The 18,909-nt window shown below is 42.3% G+C and overlaps 1 protein-coding gene across 2 annotated transcripts in view; it reads left to right on the top strand.

The window, feature by feature from the left end:
• The window catches only part of ADGRA1 (adhesion G protein-coupled receptor A1), an 847,935-nt gene that overhangs the window by 476,539 nt on the left and 352,487 nt on the right, over positions 1-18,909 (top strand). The window contains exons 1-3 of one of the 2 annotated variants that reach the window (XM_077258540.1): positions 11,877-12,016; positions 12,326-12,533; positions 13,173-13,381. In XM_077258540.1, coding sequence (XP_077114655.1) covers positions 11,996-12,016; positions 12,326-12,533; positions 13,173-13,381 — 438 coding nt within the window. In that variant the 5' untranslated portion in view covers positions 11,877-11,995. Of the gene's footprint in view, positions 1-11,876; positions 12,017-12,325; positions 12,534-13,172; positions 13,382-18,909 lie in introns of those variants that run through there. The other variant, XM_077258539.1, reaches the window with a different exon arrangement.

Genomic DNA, 18,909 nt, shown 5'->3' on the forward strand with positions numbered 1-18,909 from the left:
TTAAGTTGGCATTGTATTACCGAATAAACTGGATGTAGATTGTTCTGGAGTGTCTCATAAGGATAATTAAGGTGTGCCTTGGAGGAAAAATAATGGCATTTTGAATGTCAATGGTTCTGTTTTAGCGCTGATTTATCTTTCATCTCCATTCTTCCATATGTTTTTGATGACTGTAAAATTACTTGCAAACACATTCATCTAAATAGTTGAAGAGCTTTAAAACAAAGTCTGATTTCTCTAAATTTGTAGCATCCGCTGAAGGAAAGATAATATGTCAAGATCTACATGTAGGGCTATATTCCATAATCTATTTATTAATAACTTATTAGTTTATTCAGAATTCCTGAATGTTCAAATATCTATCTATCTATCTATCTATCTATCTATCTATCTATCTATCTATCTATCTATTATCTATATATCCATTATCTATCTATCTAATATCTATCTATCTAATATTTATCTAATATCTATCTACACTGCTCAAAAAAATTAAGGGGACGCTTAAACAACAGAATATAACTCCAAGTAAATCAAACTTCTGTGAAATCAAACTACCACTTAGGAAGCAACACTGAATGACAATCAATTTCACATCCTGTTGTGCAAAAGGAATAGACAACAGATGGAAATTATTGGCAATTATCAAGACACCCTCAATAAAGGAGTGGTTCTGCAGGTGGGGACCACAGACCACATCTCAGTACCAATGCTTTCTGGCTGATGTTTTGGTCACTTTTGAATGTTGGTTGTGCTTTCACACTCGTGGTAGCATGAGACGGACTCTACAACCCACACAAGTGGCTCAAGTAGTGCAGCTCATCCAGGATGTCACATCAATGTGAGCTGTGGCAAGAAGGTTTGCTGTGTCTGTCAGCGTAGTGTCCAGAGGCTGGAGGCACTACCAGGAGACAGGCTAGTACACAAGGAGACATGGAGAGTGGCAAAGGAGAGCAACAACCCAGCAGCAGGACCTCTACCTCAGCCTTTGTGCAAGGAAGAACAGGAGGAGCACTGCCAGAGCCCTGCAAAATGACCTCCAGCAGGCCACAAATGTGCATGTGTCTGCACAAATGGTTAGAAACCGACTCCCTGAGGATGGTCTGAGTGCCCGACGTCCACAGATGGGGGCTGTGCTCACAGCACAACACCGTGCAGGATGCTTGGCATTTGCCACAGAACACCAGGATTGGCAAATTCGCTAATGGCACCCTGTGCTCTTCACAGATGAAAGCAGGTTCACAGTGAGCACATGTGACAGACGTGACAGAGTCTGGAGATGCCGTGGAGAGCGATCTGCTGCCTGCAACATCCTTCAGCATGACCGGTTTGGCAGTAGGTCAATGATGTGGGGTGACATTTCTTTAGAGGGCTGCACAGCCCTCCATGTGCTCACCAGAGGTATCCTGACTGCCATTAGGTACCGAGATGAGATCCTCAGACCCCTTATGAGACCATATGCTGGTGCGGTTGGCCCTAGGTTCCTCCTAATGCAGGACAATGCCAGACCTCATGTGGCTGGAGTGTGTCAGCAGTTCATGCAAGATGAAGGCATTGAAGCTATGGACTGGCCCGCCCATTCCCCAGACCTGAATCCAATTGAACACATCTGGGACATCATGTCTCACACCATCCACCAAGGTCACGTTGCACCACAGACTCTCCAGGAGTTGGTGGATGCTTTAGTCCAGGTCTGGGAGGAGATCACTCAGGAGACCATCCACCGCCTCATCAGGAGCATGTCCAGGCATTGTAGGGAGATTATACAGGCACGTGGAGGCAACAAACACTACTGAACATCATTCCTTGTCTTGAGGAATTTCCACTGAAGTTGGATCAGCCTGTAATTTTATTTTCCACTTTGATTTTGAGCATCATTCCAAGTCCAGACCTCCGTGGGATATTAGTTTACGTTGATCATTTTTAGGTTTTATTCTTCTCAACACATTCCACTATGTAATGAATAAAGATTTACAACTGGAATATTTCATTCAGTGATATCTAGGATGTGGGATTTTAGTGTTCCTTTTTTTTTTGTTGAGCAGTGTATATCATATCATATCTATCATCTATTTATCTATTATCTATTATTAATCTATCTATCTATTATTGATCTATCTATTGTGAGATAGCGCTTACCGCATGTGTTGGGGGACACTCGCTTAGCAACGGGATTCAGTCACACAGGCACGTTTTTCTCACAAAATCAGTCCATCCGGTTTATTTTATGCATCATAAACCGGGTCATGCACAGTCCATTACACTACATGGAACACAGTAGGCACCAACAGGTGACATTAAGTTGCGGCTTTAACTTAGATATTTCACATACAGCTTTTAACTCACTGTTCAGACACTACAGCCGCCAGCCCTCCTTGACTAGTTCCCAGGGGTGGCCGTACGCCATACCAATCACTTCGTCCAGTTACCGTGGGAGACCACACAGTTCATTACTGACCCCCTGTCAGTGCACACAGTTCCCCATACTCTGGGTTACCTTCCGCGAGCTCCTGCTCCACACACTGACTCCTGTCAGTCCTCTCTCAGGGAAGCTGCCGACCTGGGATCACCATCTCGGACAATGCCTTGCTCACTAGGCCACCTGACAATCCATATCCTCAGACAGGCTGTAGCTCCCCCAGTGCAGTGCCGTTGCAGACTCTGCATCTACTCTTTCCCATGTGCTCTTCAGGAAGTCCTACTCCCAGGACTCCCAACACAGGTTGTGCTATTCAGGAAGGTCCTACTCCCAGGACTTCCAACACAGGCCACTGCGTGTGCTGTTTATGACGTCCGTCCCCACCTGGGACCGTCCAACACACAAGTCTCTCAGTGCGCTTTATCAGGGATCCGATCCTACTCCTAGGATCTCCCAACACATTGACCTTTCAGTGCACTATTCAGGGATCCAATCCTACTCTCAGGATCTCCCAACACACAAGTCTTCCAGATCCATGGCCTCTCAGTGCGCTGTTCAGGGATCCAGTCCAAACACAGGACCTCCCAACACACAAGCTGTCCAGGATCTACACACTCTACATTACAGAGACCACTACAGACTCCATTGCAGGTCCATACACAGGAACCATGTGACCCACACCCTGGTCACATTATGTAGTTGTAACCACTCCCATAGATGGGAGGTGTGTGTGGCTAGTTTGACCCGCCCAGCTCTCATAACTAGCCCTGTAAGCCTCCCTTCACAATTATACAAACACTTGTGGGACTACAGGTCCCATAACAACAACATTACTTCAGGCTTACAGCGCAGACTCCCTCTGCAACACATATCGCCATTTACAATCCTGCCAGTCACTGTTTCATTATCACCATTATAACCACAGATACGCCTCCATGCATATCCTGAAGAGCACATACAGTGCCCCCTAGCTGCAGCAGGGGTCACTGCATCACACTATTTAATATCTATCTATCTATTATTGATCTATCTATCTATCTATCTATTATCTATCTATCTATATATTATTGATCTATCTATAATCTATCTATCTATCATCTATCTATCTAATATCTATCTATCTATCATGTATCTATCTCATGTCTATCTCTCCTGTCTATCATTTATCCAGTTTCATTTATTACACACATTTAGTTGCCTATTGATGTGATGGGAATGTGAATTACTGGGAATATTTATTGTGTGAATATCCTTTTATTATGCCACATTCACATCTACAATTGTTACCATTGTATGGCATTTTTTTTAATACATAAATTATAGAACGTTATGGGAACATTTTGTGGCATTATCTTTATACTACATATTCCTTCTCAGGGCATTTTCTCGATCATTTTTTATTTTTGGTGTAAACACTATTTAACACTTTTGGGGATTTTGGACAAGAGATTGAGTATTTAGAAAATGTCTGTCATTTTATTTCTTTTATCACCATCTCTTTTATTTTATATCACAGTATAATAAAAATAAGATTACATTAGTAATGAGTAAGATGAAGCAACGGATTCCGTTTAATAATACATAATTACACGGTGAGGAGAGCTAACATTACTAAAGTATTCAGTGTTCCCTGCATCATTGATTCAGTCCTGCAAACAAGTGAAATCTGCAATTAAATTTGCAAACACTTGTTTGTGGGATGAAACAAAGAACTTACCCAAATTACACACAGCTCAGCACCATCAGATTTATGAGCCAGACTGATAAATGGATCCTGCGTAGGAGGCTGGAAAATATTTATGCAGAAACTGGAAATGTCCTGGAAAAGTAATGTGCAGATGATAAGTGACATCTGCACACACTTCTTCACATGAACTGATGCTGGAGTTTAGTTTGAGAGATGCTAACTAGCTTTTCCTGCCTGAATTCTAATATTGACACCTTGTTGTGATCCACTCCTGATGTGTTAGCTCTGAGTTTGCTATGGCAGGAACTTTTATATGAAGTAACTTTTCAGGTTTTTCCCAGCTGCCTGCTACATTGCCCCTGCTATTTCTGCCTTTGCATTTATAACTCCCATGCTATAGAGATTAGTGATCTATAGGGCAGATTATGAATGTCCATGGTGAACTGAGTTGATGTATGTTCATACAACAATTTGTTTTTACTGTTTAGAAAGCATGGATAAGCAACAGAGTGAATTGTGACCTAGTGCTGGACACATACTGCTGTCCATGGTCCTGATCCTCAGTCAAGGGCAACCACTGTACATTGATCCCTCAGTAAGAAAGTAAAGGAAGCGATCTGTTCACCATATTAGAAATTACATGATACATATCTGTATAGTGGCATATAGATAAATAGATACTGTAGGTAGATAGATAGATAGATAGATAGATAGATAGATAGATAGATAGATGTCCAAAAAATTAGAGGCAGCACACCGTTATGGATAAAGTTTTGAAGGTGTTCAAATTTTAATAGCCCATCATGGCGACGTTTCAACTCATAGAGAGCCTTTCTCAAGCCAAGGCTTCAGCTCCATGAGCTGAAACATCGCCATGATGGGCTATTAAAATTTGAACACCTTCAAAACTTTATCCATAACGGTGTGCTGCCTCTAATTTTTTGGACTTCTAGAATAAGGTTTGGTACATGCCTGAGGGGCTTTGCACCCTAAATCTGTTTTTTCTGTGCTCCTCTTACTTTTTGCAATTGTTAGATAGATAGATAGATAGATAGATAGATAGATAGATAGATAGATAGAACACCGGAGCTCCTACAACCCTCAACCTACTGTCTCCTTCCCCACCATCCTGTAGAATGTAAGCCCGCAAGGGCAGGGTCCTCGCCCCTCTGTATCAGTATGTAATCGTTAGTGTGTTTACTGTGATATCTATAACTCTCCAACCTCAACACCACACTAATCCCATCCCTAACCCATCTCTTCAACCTTTCACTAACTTCTGGTACCTTCCCCTCTGCCTTCAAACATGCCACAATCACACCTATCCTCAAAAAGCCATCCCTTGACCCAAGCGCTACGTCCAGCTATCGCCCCATATCTTTGCTCCCATTTGCATCCAAACTCCTTGAGCAGGACGTCCATGCTGAACTTTCCTCTCACTTTGCATCTAACTCTCTCTTCGACAACCTACAATCTGGCTTCCGTCCCCACCATTCCACTGAGACTGCCCTGACCAAAATTACTAATGACTTACTTACAGCCAAAGCTAACAGACAATTCTCTCTACTCCTCCTCCTAGACTTGTCCTCTGCCTTCGACACAGTTGACCACTGCCTCCTACTACAGATCCTCTCTTCCTTTGGGGTCAAAGACATTGCCCTATCTTGGATCTCCTCATACCTTGCCAACCGCACATTTAGCATTTCCTTCTCACATACTACCTCTTCATCTCACCCCCTCTCTGTTGGTGTCCCTCAAGGCTCTGTCCTAGGACCCTTACTCGTCTCAATATATACGCTCGGCCTGGGACAACTCATAAGGTCCTATGGCTTCCAGTACCATCTATATTCCGATGACACTCAGATCTACCTCTCTGGCCCAGATGTCACCTCTCTGATCTCCAGAATCCCAGAGTGTCTATCAGCCATATCCTCCTTCTTCTCCTCTCGCTTCCTCAAGCTCAATGTGGACAAATCTGAACTAATTATCTTTCCTCCATCTCGCATATCTTCCCTACCTGATCTATCTATCAAAATAAATGAAATCACACTTTCCCCTGTCCCCAAAATCCGCTGCCTCGGAGTAACCCTTGACTCTGCCTTGTCCTTCAAACCGCACATCCAAGCTCTCGCCACCTCCTGTCGCCTCCAGCTCAAAAATATTTCCAGAATCCGTCCTTTCCTCAACCCACACTCTACCAAAATGCTCGTGCATGCCCTCATCATCTCCCGCCTCGACTACTGCAACATACTCCTCTGTGGCCTACCTTCTAACACTCTCGCACCCCTCCAGTCCATCCTTAACTCTGCTGCCCGACTAATTAATCTCTCTCCTCGCTACACTCCTGCTTCCCCTCTTTGCAAATCCCTTCACTGGCCCCCAATTTCTCAGCGTATCCAGTTTAAATTACTAACACTGACCTACAAAGCCATCCACAATCTTTCTCCTCCGTATATTTCCACACTAATCTCTCAATATCTTCCCTCACGTAATCTCCAGTCCTCCCAAGATCTCCTCCTCTCCTCCATGCTTATTCGCTCCTCACCCAATCACATCCAAGACTTCTCCCGAATATCACCCATCCTCTGGAATTCAGTGCCCCAACACATCCGGTTATCCACTACTTTTGGATCCTTCAAAAGAAACCTGAAAACCCATCTCTTCAAAGAAGCTTACAGCCTGTAAAGACCACACGGCCACCTCAACACTATTGGAGCTACTGCAACCCTCAACCTACTGTCTCCTTCCCCATAATCCTGTAGAATGTAAGCCCGCAAGGGCAGGGTCCTCTTCCCTCTGTACCAGTTTGTCGTTGTTAGTTTTGTTTACTGTAAGTGATATTTATATTTTGATGTAACCCCTTCTGATGTACAGCACCATGGAATTAATGGTGCTATATAAATAAATAATAATAATAATAATTTAGCAAATTTGGGCACTTGTCATGCTGATACATTTTGTGAGCCTTTCCATTTATTCTACTCTAGCCTATTAAACATTTCTCAAAATATCCAATACTCTTTTTAGGTATATATTTTTTTTTTTCTTTAAAGGAATGTGTCATGAACATTTTTTAAAATGATTAATAGCACATACAAGAGACAAATACCACCACACAATGGCCGGACCAAATATTACCATCACATAGTGAGCAAATGATACCACATACAGGGACAAATACCACCACATCATGACCACATAACATATAACCACCACATAGTGACCGAATAATAGCACATACAAGGGACAAATACCGCCACACCATTACCACCACATAAAGACAGAATAATACCACATACAAGGGACAAATATCACCACACCACGACCAGACCACATATTACCACCACATAGTGTACAAATAATACCACATACAAGGGACAAGTACAACCACACCACGACCAGACCACATATTACCACCTCATAGTGACTGAATAATACCACATACAAGGGACAAATACCGCCACACCATGACCAGACATGGAATGTATACCATCTGTCCATTTAATTATCTTGGGCTCTACCATTCGATTGCACCACTAGTGTTACTATTGATTCAGGTTTTGGCTGATAATAAATCTGGTTGTGACATGTTTCCAGTATTTAATCGCTAGTGTTTATAGCAGTGCATAATTTTTTGCACATGGCACTTTGCCTATATTACGATAAATATCTCTACTGTGATAAATCCTTGATTTAAGCATATGGCACTTTATGTAATTGGCATCTTATTTATATTTAATGTATTTTTTTTGCTGAGTTTGTACATCCCCTCCTGCTGCATTACTGCCCATTTTTCTGTGTTTCACATTTTAACCCTTTCACGACCTTGCTCTTTTCCGTTTTTGCGTTCTCGTTTTTCGCTCCCCTCCTTCCCAGAGCCATAACTTTTCTATTTTTCCGTCAATATGGCCATGTGAGGGCTTGTTTTTTGCATGACAAGTTGCACTTTTCAACAACATCATTGGTTTTAGCATGTCATGTACTAGAAAACGGGAATAAAATTCCAAGTGCGGTGAAATTGCAAAAAAAGTGCAATCCCACATTTGTTTTTTGTATGTTTTTTTTGCTAGGTACACTAAATGCTAAAACTGACCTGCTGTTTTGATTCTCCAGAACATTACAAGTTCATAGATACCAAACATATCTAGGTTACGTTTTCTCTAAGTGGTAAAAAAATTCCAAACTTTGCTAAAAAAAAAAAAAAATTGCGCAATTTTCCAATACCCGTAGCGTCTCCATTTTTCGTGATCTGGGGTCAGGTGAGGGCTTATTTTTTGCGTGCCGAGCTGGCGTTTTTAATTATACTTACAATCTTGGTGCAGATATGTTCTTTTGATCGCCCTTTATTACATTTTAATGCAATGTCGCAGCAACCGAAAAAACGTAATTCTGGGTTTTCAAATTTTTTTCTCACTAGGCTGTTTAGCGATCAGGTTAATGCTTTTTTTATTGATAGATTGGGCTATTGTGAACGTGGCAATACCAAATATTTGTAGGTTTGATTTTTTTTATTGTTTTATTTTGTTTTATATTTTTTTTATTTTTTTCATATTTTTTAAAACTTTTTTTTTACTTTGGCCATGCTTCAATAGCCTCCATGGGAGGCTAGAAGCTGGCATAGCCTGATCGGCTCTGCTACAGGGTGGCGCTCACAGCAATCCGGCATCACCAACCATAGAGGTTACAAAGAGACCTCTGGTTGCTATGCAGACACATTGCTGACCCCCGATCATGTGACGGGGGTCAGCGATGCGCGGCGTGGCCGGAAGCGCCTGTTAAATGCCGCTGTCAGCATTTGACAGCAGCATTTAACTAGTTAATAGCGGCGGGTGAATCGCGATTTCACCCGCCGCTATTGCGGGCACATGTCAGCTGTTCAAAACAACTGACATGGGCTCACCGTCGGAGACCACATCAAAGCAGGGGATCCGACCTCCACGGTAATAGTATGGCGGAGGTCGGTAAGGGGTTAATATATGTACCTTTTTATATTTGATAAAAGACTGCAGTTTTTTTATTTTTGTATGGTGTTTGCCTTTGTTTGTAAGATTTATTATAGAGACAGGAGATAAGGATCTTGCCATTTCTGTGTGTGTTGTGTATGGGGGACATCATAGCAGCTAGTCTTCACTCACTAGCTCAGAGATAATTGAAAATTAGAGATATGTAGAGCCTGCAGAAATTTTGGGGGAAGGCACGATAAAAGTCATATAGCGGATAGGAGTAGTGTTATTTCTCATATACCAACACAAAAACCTAAGTCTAAAACTAAGTAACTTACACTTAAGAGAACTTAAGTCACTGAAATTCACTTGAAATAACTGGTAATCTTTAATAAAGTTATATATGGATGTCATCGAGACAATCCCAAGCCCAAACGCAAGCTCTAGGAGCCAAGAAGTAGCTCAAGTTTTGGTGGAATGCTGTTCAACTCTCATGTTGATGCCTTGCAGGTGCACAGCCGGATGTGTCTTCCCCTAAGAAGTTAATCAGCTGTTTGCCTGGGGTACTAAAAGTCAGGGGCAACCAGGTCTTCATTGTTATGTCTCTCATAGTAAAGAGATCAAGATATAAGTCTGTAAGTGTGGACATTTACTTGTCAGCAGCATCCTCTAGCAGAAGTAAGAAAGGGAAGGAAGGAAGTAGGTAGGGAGGAAGAGAGAGAAGGAGATAGGAAGTGGAAGGGCAGGAAGGAAGAGATAAAGAGGAAGGAAGGGAGGGAAGGAGAGAAGGCGAGAAAGGGAGGCAGGAAGGAAGAGATAGGAAGGAAGGAAGGAAGGAGAGTGGCAGAGGAGCAAAGGAGGGAGAGAAGCAGAAGAGGAAAGGAAGGGAGTGAATTAAGGAAATGAAGGAAGAAAGGGAAGGAGGGAAAGAGGGAGGAAGGAAGGAAAGTAAGGAGGTAAGTAGAGAAGGAGAGTAGGGAAGGAGAAAGGGAGAGGAAGAGAGGGAAGTAATGAAGGAAGAGAGGGAAAGAAGGGAGAGAGAGAGAAAGGGAAGGGAGGGAATGAGAGGTAGGAAGGAAAGGGAAGGAGAGAGGAAGAGAGGGAGGAAGTATGCAGGAAGGAAGGGAGAGAAGGAGATAGGGAGAGGAAGGAAGAGATGGAAGGATGCAAAGAAGGAAGAGAAGGGAGGGAGAGAAAGAAAGAAAGGGAAAGAAAAAAAGAAGTGTAAAGAAGGAAGGGAGAGAGAGAAAGAGAGAGAGGGAAGGAGAGAAGGAGCGAAAGGGAGGAAGGAAAGAAGAGATAGAAGGGAAGTATGGAAGATAGGAGAGTGGCAGAGGAGGAAAGGAGGGAGAGAGGCAGAAAGGGAGAGGAATGAAGGGAGGGAATGAATGAAAACAAGGAAGGGAAGGAGGGAAAGAGAGAGGAAGGAAGCGAGAGATGGAAGGAAGGTAAAGTAAGGAGGTAAGTAGAGAGAGAGTAGGGAAGGAGAAAAGGAGAGGAAGAGAGGGAGGTAATGAAGGAATAGAAGGAAAGAAGGGAGAGAGAGAAAGGGAAGGAAAGGTAGGAAGGAAAGGGAAGGAGAGAGGAAGAGAGGGAGGAAGTATGTAGGAAGGAAAGAAGAGGGAGATAGGGAGAGGAAGGAAGAAATGGAAGGATGCAAAGAAGGAAAAGAAGGGAAGAAGAGAGAGAAAGAAAGAAAAAGAAAGAAAAAGAAGAAGTAAAGAAGGAAGGGAGAGAGAGAGGAAGGATGGAAGGAATAAGAGAGGATGAGGAAGGAAGGAGAGAGGGAAGGAGAAAGTGAGAGGAAGGAAGGGTAGGAGGGAATGAAGGAAGAGCGGGAAGGGAGAGCGAGAGGTAGGAAAGAAGGAAGGGAGAGGGGGAAATAAAGAGAGAAAGGAAAGAAGGGAAGGAGGGAAAGAAGAGAAGAAAGGAGAGAGGGAGAGGAAGAAAGGGAGGGAGGGAATCAAGGAAGAGATGGAAGGAAGGATGGAATGGATGAAAGAGAATGAAGGAAGGAAGAAAAAAAGAAGGAAAGAAATCATTGATTGCCAAATTGCTAAAAGCTGCTTGCAACAATGTAACAGAAGCAGCAATGAAGCTGTAATAGATGCCAGTGCTCTGATGATCTACAATGAGCCATAACTGTAACAAGTGGCTGATATCATTTAGCAGACATATAAAACTGACTGTAGACACAATAGGATGGAGCAAGAGAATGAAGAAAGGCATAAAAAGCAGCGTAATATAATCATATATGCATGTTAATGTCTACACTGGCACCTAAGGGAAATCTCCTTGAAATGGAATCTGTAAACTTGGTAATTATACATAATAGCAGAACACAGTGGATAATAAAAATGAGTGGAGTGCTCAGAATGGGGAGGTTGCAATTCGCTTTTCCCTTTGTTTTTGTTTTTTACTAATTCCCTTATTCATGAACATTTTTGTTACTCTGGACTTTGAATTGTTTTTAAAGGTCTCGCATCCTGAGTGGCTTATATGAGGGAATAACAAGGGATTAACTCCTTAGCGCCCAGGAAGTTTGCAGCCCCTTCTACATCCCTGGAAGCTGTTTCCCTTCCAGCTAAATCCATCAAATACACAAGTATTCAAGGATCAAGCTGCGTCTAAGCGTTTCTTGCTTTCAGCCGCTTGCACTTATGTCCCTGTCTCAGGGCAAGATCTTGTTATTAAATCATTCCATCTTGAAGACCCGTCTGTAATGCATGAATGTAATTTCACACGGGGGAGCAATGTTGCCTATCACGAGTCTTGTCTTCAAACTGCATTATCCCCCCTTTTTAAAAAAAAAAAAAAAAGATTCCTGCATCCCTTTAAAGCTTTTGCTTTGCAAGCGGAGGCTTTAATATAAGTTGTCTGATTCTGTATTAAGCGAAGGAGAAAACCTGGTAGAGGTTGTCTCTTTAAATCAGATCTGCAGTGTTGATGGACCCTCTAGCAGGCATGGTAAGAACCATTCTCACCTCTGCAGCAGGGAGCTTGACCATACAGACTTACACATGCGATGGAAATGCTTTCCCTGTTAATATGCACTCTACCAGTCTTATTTCCATGGTTACAGCTCCCGCTTGTAGGGTTGCTTCCATTCTGCAGGAAAAAAGAATTAGGAAGCGATCGCATATTCTTAGTACCGTAGTTTAAAAAATCTAATGAAAGCCGCCCTGTTGTGACTTGCATTTTCAATTTTTTCTTTTTTTTCCCCCTCCTGCTCTCTCTCTCGCTCTCTCTCTCGCTCCCTCTCTCTCTGATGTACAGAACGCTGTAGCCATCGCTTCCATTCATTTGCCACAGTCTGCCTTTGCACAGTCTCCTTCATTGCAATCTGTTGATAACTCCACTTGCAAGCTCCAGCTCATTGTCTTTCGGAATGGAAAACTCTTTCCGATCACTGGGAACACAACCTATCTCGCAGATCAGGGAAAACGTCGGGCGGTTGCTACACCAGCTGTGCTTTCTAAAATAGGTAAGTTGCTCGTTTTAATTCTTCCTCATTCCTGACGTGTAAAATTGCAAACGGGGGAACGGTGGGTTTCTTTTTATTTGTGGCAAATTAGGACGGTGACACTAGTCGTTCCTACAAGTAACCTAGACGTGTACAATGTGGCCAAGTTGGGAGATTAGAAAATTAATTGGACTTGACTTTTGTCACCGTGGATAGGCAGCCTAGGACTCGAAATGTCATAATTGCACCGTATTAATGAGGAAAGTTATTGCAGTACCTATGAATGGTAGTACCTTGCTCCTTGCATATTAATGCCCATTCATGCAGTTCTACGAGGAGTAAGAGAGAGCCATCCTCAGCCTCTCGCTGTGTCGTGCTGCAGACAGAGCTAAGGGTTCTGCTCAACGTCAACGCTTTACATGCGATGGGATTATGAATGGTTACATAAGACGTAGATTAGAATAATCGGTGATGATCTCAAAGTTGACGCCACAACAATTAAGAGTGCAATTAATGGACGTAAAACTTTTCGGAATGCCTCGAAGAACAGTAATCACGACCCATATGGCATTAACCAAGGTGTAAAATGTTCACAATTGTCCATGACCCCCTCTCTTTTGCCTCCATAATACCTTTATCATGTGTTTCCTTATTTTGCAGATGGGTACAATTTCGGAAACCTCAGTCATCCATTGACCATAGCCCTGAGACACTTTACAAGTGGTATAGACCCTTTTGCTGCCTTTTGGGATTTTGACCTTCTTGACGGAAATGGGGGCTGGTGCGGAGAAGGTTGCCACATAATTACCTCGACTGCCAATATAACCACCATTCAGTGCACTCACTTCGGTAACTTTGCCGTGCTAATGGTGAGTACTTATTTTTTTAACAGTGACACAGGCTCTACAGCCCCCCCCCCAAAATAAAAGCCAAATAATTCTGATAATTGTGCAGCGGACTGTGTGTGTTAAAGACAAGGGAAGCGCTTATTTCAATTTGCATTTGATTCCTTGCATAAAAGTTAATAGGCTGCGAATGATTCAAGCCTGACCTGGGCGACTTGCGCTCTTTAACCCCTGGCGCGCTGGAAGGTCTAGACGTGAAACACTTTGCATGGCTTCTTTTTTTTTCTTCTGTTATCTATGAATGGATTCACAGCTGGCCTCTATGCCAGAGCTTTGGGCAGGAGTTGAGGACTGATTGATTAACATCAGGCAGTTATACATTGCAGGACTGCACCCGAGATGGTTGTCTGCTTTGTTCCTGTCTTGCACTGTGTTGATCATACTAATTAGTTGCAGGAATACCGCAATGTTGAATCATTTAATAAATGGTGGAAGGAATAGGATTGAGAGATCCACTTTGAAGATAAGAGGTTCTTCTTGCTCAATGCATCTGCAAAGACCGGGTAGGAATAAGTGTATTGTTAGCGGATGGGAAAAAGAGAAAAAAAAGATATTTTCTAATGGAGGCATTTTCCTCCGAGCTGACTGTGTGGATGGGCTTCATTGCAGTATATTTTTTACTATTTCTCCATAGAAAGTTATCCCATTGGGGTTATTAGGAGAACATTTAACTTAATAATAAGCAAATCCGAGGCGAAACGATTCTCTTAATATTTTAGCGTTGCGTTTATGATGCCGGTAGGGATTTTAATAATTACATTTCGGAAGGGTTTGTCTTTTACAGTAATTGGCAATAATGCGAAATGCAATACACAACGTGTCGGAGGCTCGTTGTTACATCGGCTCTTTGCATTAAGTTAATGTCGCTTTTTTTATGGTTTTGAAAAAGGACAGGCACAGACGCCAGTGAGATTGTGAAGACGTGTGCAGAGAATTCCAAGCTGCTGCAGTCACAGAGAGCACAGACGTCAGCCAATCATCATAGGAGGCTGTGACCGAAGCCGGAGACTATATCCATGTGATTATTGCCGTCTACTTCATGAGAAACCAAATTGATTACGAGCCAGCTCCGCGGTCGTCCATTGAAAAAACATTGGACATGCACATAGCTTAGGATTGTACGGTATCTACGTCACATCATTTGCAATACAGTAGTCAAACCCTTGGAACTACAAGGCTCAGAATGATAGTCCTTGTGATTCCATGCTGTTGGCAAGGTGCCAGCCTCCCCTATGTGCCGCATACTGATTTTCCTATAGGATGCAGATACAATGCTTTTTGGTGTTTACTGCACTTTGCATTGATTGTTTTCCGTATTTTCACATTGGGCTCAGAATATGACGGTGTCCAGTTGTGTACACATGGCTAATTTACATAGTTTTCATTTGGCTCGGTGGAGAATGCCTATTTGGGAACATTATGACGTACTGGGACTGTTAAGTGTGGTGATGGAGCTGAATTTATTGCAGCTTTTGGATGCGGATATAAAGGGTCTTTGGAGAGGTCCGGTCATATACTGTTCATTATTTTGTCTATATATGTATATAAGGCCTCATTCATGGATAGAACACTTTACCATTATAGTCTACTGTGCTGTTCACATATCTGTGGTTTCTTTCATACAAACCAATTTTCCACTAAAAAAAAAATCCAATCCATGACACTAATGGCAAACATTTCTTTTGTGCAAAATATATCTCTTGTAATAAATTGTGCAAATTGGAGTTCAAAAGGCATTGACTACCGATCTGAAGGTGTATTAGGCTAGGGCTTCATGACGATGCATTGCGCTACGTGCTTTCGCCATGATTGATTGTCAACAGGGTCACATCGTGATCTGTGGCCTACCCCAATGCAGTGTTACAGAAATGTCAACCCTGTGGTATATCGTACTTGATTGTGATCCCATAGCCTTCAATGTAAGGTGGCGCAACTTGTTATATCTCCTAATTGGCCAATCTGCATTTTGGCTGGGTTTTGTTTGTTTTTTATTACAGAATTGCTATGACTGTCAGAAACCAATATGCTCAATAATATGGTGGAAAAAATATACAAATAACCCTGCAAAAGATAAAAGTAATAGAGCGCTTGAATAAAGACAGGAAGTGGTCAGTCTATCTAAACAGCGATTGGCTACTGATAGCGATAAAGGAGTAGTCATATATGAGCACCAGTTTATATATTGAATGTGTCTACATAGAATATAGAGCATTTTACATATTCTTGTATATTGTATTATTGTATTCTCCAGAGAGACATTCACAATTTTGCTGCCTGTTATTGGCACCAGTCAGCAAGTTTATTAACAGACACCACCCAAGTGATTAGCTGAGCTCCTATACTGCTGTGAGCCTGTTTGGCCTAATTCATGTAGCTGTCATTTACATAAAGCCTGTATAAATGTACATCTGTGCCAGTTCCTGACCCCTCTGTTTCTACTTTGGCCGCCAGGTAGTGCCCCATTTTGGTTGCAGGTGACTCAAGACTGCGTCAGTCCTGTTTTATTTCTAGAACTTTTGCTGTCGCTAGATCAGGGAGCTATGGGGCTAATAGGTTTGGTTTTGACTACTCCTTGCCGAGTGGTCTGGGCGAGGTTGTCTGCAATGTAAACCCCTATTTCTCTGACTTCCACTGCCAGTCAATGAGTTCTACTTACCTGGCTCAATGCTTTAGTCTTTGCTCTTTTGCTGTCTTCCTAATTTTTCTCATTTTCTGACCTCTTCTTGAATTTTGAACATCCGCTTTTTTCCAATTTTGTCCCTGGTGTGGCCTCTTGGCACTGACCCCACGTGCTGACCCTTCTTGTTACTGGTTCACTCTTCCGGCTGGAATCCTTTCCATGAAAACAATTCAGTGGACCCCAGTGGACCAGATATTTGTACAGGTATCAAAGGGTGAAGGTTCTGGTTCCTCTGGAATCTTCCAGATGAAGTGGCTTATGCCAAGTATGTCTGAGGCAGCCTTTGTGAGCCTGTGGCCTGTGGCAGATGTGACAATAAAACTTTAATTTTAGATAATGGAGCCACTCAGTATTGAGTCGTTAGACCTAGGCATAGATGATAGAATCAAGGAAGAAGGAAACATCCAGCTCAACGAGATAGTGAAAAAACGTGTCGTTCCTTTATTCACTTCAATATATGTGGAGGATAAAACATCAGCAACAACAGAAATAAAAACAGTATCAACGCGTTTCTGGTGACAGAGCACCCTTAGTCATGATATATCATGACCAAGGGTGCTCTGTCACCAGAAACGCGTTGATACTGTTTTTATTTCTGTTGTTGCTGATGTTTTATCCTCCACATATATTGAAGTGAATAAAGGAACGACACGTTTTTTCACTATCTCGTTGAGCTGGATGTTTCCTTCTTCCTTGATCCTTCTACGCCCTGACACAGCGGTTCCGTGCTCCGAGTATCCAGAGATGTTAACTATAGTGAGCTGGACTTTGCTTTGTTCTATTTTATAGATGATAGAATACCTTAGTATTTTTGACAAAATTACTCAAGCCTGTGCGCATGAACTCTAAAGCCCCCCATATTATTAAGCTAACGGCTATCTTGCCCAATTCCCCCAAGTCTGCTGAGTGATCCTGTATTCCATGAGGGAGTCATTGTTAGACATCTCTAAGGCAGCTTACCTCTTACAGAACAAAAGGATTGTCAATCCAAAACATTGGATTCTTCTGTTCTCCAACATCAACTGTAGGGTGAATGTCGATAGGTCGCTTTAGGCTATGTTCACACGTTGCGATTTTGCTGCATTTTTTTTTTGCTGTGCCCTTTTTAGGCAAATTAAAAGCTGCATATTACAGTACCAGCAAAAGCTATGAGATTTCAGAAATCTCATGCACACACGTTGTTTTTCCTGACTGTATTGGAAAACTGCTGCGCTTTAAAAAAAATGCAGCATATCGCTTCTTTCAGAATTTTTGCAGCATTTTTTCACCCATAGAAAGCAATCAGTAAGTGCAAAAAAAGCAGCAAAAATGCAGGCATCAGGTTTTGCTGCGTTTTTGGTGCAGAAAACTCAGGAACAACAGGCACTTTAAGGGTATGTGCACACGCTGCGGATTTTGCTGCGGATCCGCAGCGTTTCTGCAGCGTTTCCGCAGCTACGGATCCGCAGCGGTTTCCCATGCATTTATAATATCATGTAAAGCTATGGGAAATGAAATCCGCAGTGCACATGCTGCGGAAAAAAACGCGCGGAAACGCAGCGGTTTACATTCCGCAGCATGTCAATTCTTTGTGCGGATTCCGCTGCGGGTTTACACCTGCTCCAATAGAAAACTGCAGGTGAAAACCCGCAGAGGAAACCGCAATAGAAACCGCGATAAATCTGCAGTAAAAACCGCAGCGGTTTTGCACTGCGGATTTATCAAATCCGCTGCGGAAAATTCTGCAATGGAATCCGCAGCGTGTGCACAAGCCCTAAACCATCAGCATGAAAAACACAGCAAAAATGGAAAAAAAACACAGCAAAGCCTGCGGTTGATATAGGTGTGTTCAGTCATGTTAGTCTACTGTGTATGGAGGGGCTTTAGTCTTTCTAGCATGAGATTACTATACAGGTTAGGGTAATGGATCAAGCTTTTAGAATGTAAATGACCAAAGTCGAGCAAATGTCAAAATTATGAAAAAGGGGCACTCCTATCTTATTAACAGATATATCGCTAGCATCTTTTATGAGCACCTGAGTTTGTCCTCTAGAACCCTCACCAATCTCAGTCAGAAGTGCTGCCGTGCAAGTAGAAACTGTATTTTGTATGCTTCATTCTCTGCTTAGGTGGGGGTCCTAAATGTCAGACTCTCATCAATCATTAAGAAAACGCATATCCCGTGATTTGGAATTACCTACTGAAATAGGAGTAACCAAATATGTTTCTCCATCCACCTAGGTGACCACTAATTCATTGTAAATGTTCTAAATGTTTAGGGGAAACTCTACCTCTGGGACCTCAACCTCAACCACCTCAACCTTGAGAACATGGGGTCCCACAACTACTGTAACCTATGAGTGTGTATACCATACACATTTGAGGCAAACCTCAATCAATAAACCTAGGGATCTGTAAGAAAAGTTTCTCATGGGGAAATCAATTAGAGAGCCTAGCATAAATTGAGCTATTCATGGTCCGAAAATTGAGATAAGTCTCTACTCATATGCAGAGTCACCTGTAGTGCCACATTTGACATGAGCATCGTCATAGTTAAATGACCAATATAAAATGCAGAATGCCTACTGTATATATGAGGAGCCAGAACTAATTCGGAGAAAATACATTGGCTGCCAAATTCCACTTCAAAATACCTGATGTTGTGCCCAGTATGATACTCATAGTAATATCTTCTCTACCGAGCTCTATCTCTTACCACGTCCAATGTCTGCTCGTATTTAATGCCAAGTCTAATACTAATAGCCATATGTGGTTCTGTACCAAATCTAATATGTGGATTCATTAGTGCCAGGTTTAATTTACACAACCATAC

This window comes from Ranitomeya variabilis, chromosome 4, assembly GCF_051348905.1.
Source record: "Ranitomeya variabilis isolate aRanVar5 chromosome 4, aRanVar5.hap1, whole genome shotgun sequence".
NCBI lineage: Eukaryota > Metazoa > Chordata > Amphibia > Anura > Dendrobatidae > Ranitomeya > Ranitomeya variabilis.